Source organism: Triticum aestivum, chromosome 4D (assembly GCF_018294505.1).
Source record: "Triticum aestivum cultivar Chinese Spring chromosome 4D, IWGSC CS RefSeq v2.1, whole genome shotgun sequence".
NCBI lineage: Eukaryota > Viridiplantae > Streptophyta > Magnoliopsida > Poales > Poaceae > Triticum > Triticum aestivum.
This window is the reverse complement of record NC_057805.1, coordinates 512130308-512135706: the sequence shown is the minus strand read 5'-3', so window position 1 is coordinate 512135706 and position 5399 is coordinate 512130308. Positions and strand designations below refer to the sequence as shown.

General features: G+C 49.4%; 1 protein-coding gene across 1 annotated transcript; it reads right to left on the bottom strand.

Annotated features, from left to right (window-relative positions):
- Window positions 1–268: 268 nt before the first annotated feature.
- Window positions 269–3658, bottom strand: LOC123099202 (DEAD-box ATP-dependent RNA helicase 50). The gene is made up of 8 exons (XM_044521376.1): window positions 3274–3658; window positions 2587–3107; window positions 2163–2357; window positions 1876–2063; window positions 1544–1757; window positions 1189–1320; window positions 886–1058; window positions 269–777 (listed from the first exon to the last, which is right to left on the bottom strand). The coding sequence occupies exons 1-8, from the start codon at window positions 3587–3589 to the stop codon at window positions 555–557; spliced, it is 1962 nt and encodes a 653-aa protein (XP_044377311.1). The 5' UTR covers window positions 3590–3658; the 3' UTR covers window positions 269–554.
- Window positions 3659–5399: the final 1741 nt, after the last annotated feature.

Below are 5399 nucleotides of genomic sequence, written 5' to 3'. Positions count from 1 at the left end.
TTTTGCAATAGTTGCCTCATGGGAGGTTCAATGTTAACATAATGCACCATCTCCCACACCGGCTGCGTCCCATGGGATGCTTCTGATTCTTCGTTCAGTGTCCATACTTGGAGCCAAGACTCCTTGTCAGTTGTGGTGTAGTAGACCCCCTTCCCGGACTTTCTTAGAAGTGATGATGCCTTTAACAGCCACGACTCGTCGTCCCTAAGAAATTTGGGGCATTTTATTGCTAGATACTTTCCCGTCGATACTGAGAATCTGCACAATATCATCCAATTTCTTGGTTTAGCAAACAAAAGGTTTTTGTGTACACATGTTTCTGCCTGCCACCTCTAGTCGAATTGCCACCACTGAATCATCTCAACATGAATGCCTTGCGCTTCTCATTGTACACATGTTTTTTACCTAAATAAATGTATGATCAGCAGCACACAGGCATGATCAGCAGAATACATATCCTAGATGTGACACTAGTGCGTATACATCATCATGTACTACTGCAAAATAATACTAGCTAGAGCTGCAGAGGAGCATCATCAGCCCCACTTCTAGAACTAGAAGCACGGGACATCGTGTAGCGGGTGCCCCTTGAGGTTCCTCTCCATCACCCTCCTGGCCAGGGACACCTGCTTGCCCACCGCAAACACGAAAGCCTTGCCGTCGCCTGATGCGCCACGGGCTGTCCTGCCAACCCTGCGCACGTACTCGCTCGGGTCGCGGGGGTAGTCGAAGAGCACCACGTGGTTCACGTTCGTGAAGTCGATCCCTCGTGAAGCTCTGCCAGCGTCAGATAAATGATACACACTCAGTCCAGCGGTTCAATGAAAGGAATGGCTTCGAAACCAGAAATTACCAATGCAGAAATGTTGTTCAGTTGATCCACACCTGTCTGTGCACACGAGGAACATCGAGTCTGTAGTCTGTTTCTTCAGGAACTCCTTCATGTTTGCGATGCGTTTCGCCTGGTCCAATGCAGCATGGAACGGTAGGACCTTGATCTGTGTCGCTTTCCTGTCCAGCCGTGTCAGCACATTCTCTACCTTTCTACATGTCTCAATCTGGGAACATAAAGCATGTGACTAGTTGTCAGACAGTGGGACTTTCTTATGTCTTTTTTTTTTTTGAGGAAGTTATGTTTGGTATTGATGAATGATGATATCCAGAGATACAAGGGAGAGGAACTAATACCTTATTGCAGAAAACGATTGTTTTACGAACTGGAGATTCCTCAATAATCTTTAGAAGTGCTGTTCTCTTGTTGGAAAAGGCTGTTTCAGGATTCTTTTCATCATTGTCATTTCCACTGCAGTCCACAAGAATCTGTAGTGTAACAGTACAAAGGTAAAATGTAATCACTCTAGGAGAACAATACCACATGATACCAATACTATTGTTTTACGCAAAAAATTCTGAAGTTGTAAACAATGTCAGTAGTAACAGAGAGACAAGTCACTTCAGGAGTATTTCCTAGAAGTGTTTTCAGACAGTATATGTATAGCATAGTAAAAGGTTACAGAAACTAAGAAGGTGAACAATGACCCACCTCTTCAAGACGGGCGCTTGTCCGGTGGACACTAGGTCCCATGAGCACCTCACAGTCAGGAAATGTTTCAACAACCTTGTTATATATATCAAGAGGAAGAGTTGCAGTGACAAAAAGATATTGTGTGGTCACTGGTGCGACAGTAATCAACTGATGAAGCACTTGTTCAAAGCCTTCTTCACTAAATAAAATATCCACTTCATCGAACACGGCACTGCAATTAGGGGGATCAACATATTAACTTAGGTCTTAGGCTTATCTAGTGCATCCACTTATTTATCTCTCTGCTCAACTTTTAAAAAATGACTGGAAAAAAGAGCAGCCATGTATACCATCTGAGGTTATTTAGCTGCACAAAGCCTTCCTGAAGCAGATACAGGAACCGGCCAGGTGTTGCTATAAGTACATCTAGCTCTTGATCAAGGCTTTCCAGCTGCGTCTTCTGTCGAAATCCACCGGTCGCAACCATAGACCTAAAGGGAACCCCAGATTTCGATATTGAACGGCAATTCTGAAGGACCTGTATTTAGAGAAATGACTCAATGGGTTATTCCTCAAATTCATACTAGAACTATCATAAAGCCTCAGCACATCACATTCAGCAAGTAGTATAGCATACCTGAGAAGAAAGTTCAGCAGTAGGTGTCAATATTATGACTCGTGGGTTCCTGGGAGATGGTTTGTGGATCCCCATAGCTTCTTCCTTCCTTAAATTTTGAACTATAGGGCAAAGATATGCTAATGTCTTGCCAGACCCACTTTGATCAGCAATAATGCAACTCCTCCCCTCCAAGACAGGTCCATATGCCATTGCCTAAGACGGTTTTACGGGACAGTTCAGGACAGCACGTTTAGCATATATGAACATAACTCATGTGTGCATAGGTGTAAGAATTCAGTAATTATGAATGGACCGAGATACTGACTATTGAGTCTTGTAATGGTGACCAATTGATATGCAACATTCATGGACACTAAGCTAACAATCGGATATATTTTTCGGCCCAGTAAACCAAAAGAGAAGGAAAGAAAAATGTGTTTACCTGAATGTGTGATGGTTGAGGAAACCCAAAGGTTCTCAATGCACCAAGAATCTCATCGCCGCAGCCAATCTCCTTAAAAGATCTGCGACTGAAAAATCCACTGTCCAAAGGGACCTTCTGCTTCCGATCCTCTCTTCTATAAGACGTAGCATCGGCAACTTTACCCCAAACTTTGGGGCCAGAAGCAGGCTCTTCATCAGAAAAATCTGAATCATCGTCGCCTTTGTATTGCCTCAGGACAGAATTCAGAGAACGCACGGCCCTGCTCCTCTCATCCCTAGAGTCACCATTCGGCTTTGCGCGGCGCGCTGGGTCCGAGACAAACTTCCTTCTTCCATAATTGCTTCCCTCTTCATCAGAATCAGCAGAAGATGGCTCGTTACGCCGGGCGATGCTTGTGCGGCCAGAAGTGCCCTCCCTCTTGAGCTGGGCTGCTGATCTCCTAGCTAAAGCTTGCACTTTCTGCGCCTTCAGTCTTCCGAAGCTCCCGACACCTGCAGTAGTCCCCCCATTTGCTGCACCTGTAGTGTAAAAAGTTCCCCCATCTTCAGAAAAGTAAAACATTTCACACAAGCATCACAAATGTCAAGAAATTTTGGCTAAATTTAACCAGGGAATGAACAGTTTTGCTAAAATTCGCATAAAAGATTTGAAATTCCCGAATGGACGTCCACTGTTCGGCCGAACCTTTGGAGGCGGAGCGGTCGGCGGTGACCCTGGAGAGGACCGCCGGGGACGGCACGCCGGGCTCTCCGCCGTCGTCGACGCCGCCCCACACGATGACGCTCTTCCCGGTGCTCCGGTCCACGAGCCGGTACGCGCCGGGGGTGTCCATGGCCACCCGCTCGTACCCGGGGCCGCCGTCCTCCCCATCCGCCGTGGCGGAGGACACCCAGCTCCGCCGCGCGCCGCCGCAGGAGAACGAGACGGAGCACCGGAGGGAGACGGCCGGGCGGCCGAGGAGGAGCGGCAGCGCGCGCGCCTGTGCCCCCGCCACGTCCATCGCCGGCGAGAGAGCGAGAGCGAGCTTGGTGAGGTGATGCGACTGAGCGAGCGAGCGCTGCCTCCTCCTCCTATCCGAAGAAGAAGAGGGAGATATCGTTGCTTCGTGGGCCGTGATTTTGCGGCCTCAAAAATGGGCCTTCTGGGCCGTGGTGTCCGGGCCTGGAAAAGGGCTTCGTGGGCTGGGCCGCTAAGTAATTGACGAGCTGCCGTTTTTATTGACGCGGGGTCGCGTGCTTAGGGTTTCGTTTCATTTTTCCCTCGCGAATGGAGTTCCCATCGGCGCGCCGCATCAGGCGCTCGGCGCCGCCGCCGGATGGAGCAGGCTCCGGTGGTGGCCCGGACGGAGGCGACCGCATCAGCGCGCTCCCGGAGGACATGCTCCTCCAGATCCTCGGGCGGCTGGGCTGCGCCCGCGCCGCCGCGCGCACCAGCGTCCTCGCGCGCCGGTGGCGCGGCCTCTGGGCGCGCCTCCCCGGGCTCACCTTCCGCGACGTCCCGGCTGGGGTGGTCAGGCAGGCGCTGGCCTGCGTCGCGAGGCCAAGTCGTCCACGAAGCCCGTCTTCCCCTCGGCTTCCGGGCGTGTCCGTCCTCGACATCCGCCTCGCGAGGAGCGCGCTGCGCGAGGCGGCCAAGCGCGACGACGCCCAGGCCAAGTCGCTGCTGCTCGCCGCCAGGCGGATCTCGCCCAAGGAGGTCGTCTTCTTCCTCCCCCGGTCTCAGGGGCGGAACCAGCATTGTAGCGTTGGGTTCAAATGAACCCAACGAATATTTGCTGCCACGTCCGTGTGTGTACGTAATCGTGTGTACGAACCCAGTCGAAAGTCTAGGCTGCACCCATCGGAATTGGAATGCACGAGCTAAAAGCCTTTTAGCCCACAATCTTCACACGACTAGCCCAGCTAAAGCCCATAAATTTCTACTGTCTCCGTGTGTGCGTCAGATTCCATGTCTCGTACGAGATTGTACGCATCAGATCGCATCTCTCGCTCGGCCTCACCAAGGGCTTCCGTCTAGCCTCTCCCTATCTTGTTCGCCCTTTGCGGCGGCGGCGCATCGCCTAATCTCCAGCGGCAAGCCCGAAGGAAGCAACAGCAGGTCGGCGTGCAGTACAAAATCAAGATAATGAGAGATCACATCATCACATGTTCTTCTTATGCATCTTCTATTTAGCCTAGCGTGGTAATGGCCTTTGCCCTATTTTTCTAATTAACTTTTCCCGAACTTCGATTGATCTAGGATGTGGAGCGATATTTCTTGAAGACAAACTGATCACCAGATTCAGATTATGATGTAGGCACTTCAAGGCCACCCGTTAGATGTAGGTTAAGTGCATCAAATGTTTGATGCAAGTAGTCTTATGAAGCCCTCTATACAGAGAAATAATATTAAGATGATCCATCCATTATTTCTGTTGCCGCCTTTTCACGGATCACAACGGGGAAAGTTGTGAGTTACTGGAATAGTGGAAAGGGGACACTCTGAAATGTGAGTGATTGTACATGCTTCCATGATTGATGGCATTATACACTGGTAAAACTAACTGTCATTGTTGCCGGTGTTTTCCAGAAGGAGAAGCCACACCTGAAGCTATGAAGTTATTTTGGTACTACTCTACTCACAATATGTAAGCAAGAGAAATTTATAATTTCATCCAGCTGGTATGTCTTGCATTTTTTTTACAAATGTTGTAGCTGGTATTGTTTTCATTGTAAAATATAAGTGCTACCGTATTTCTATTTGTTATGTTGTCTTGGGTCCTATAGTCTTGTTATATGAGTGTGAAATTGGACATTATACTTAATTAAGTC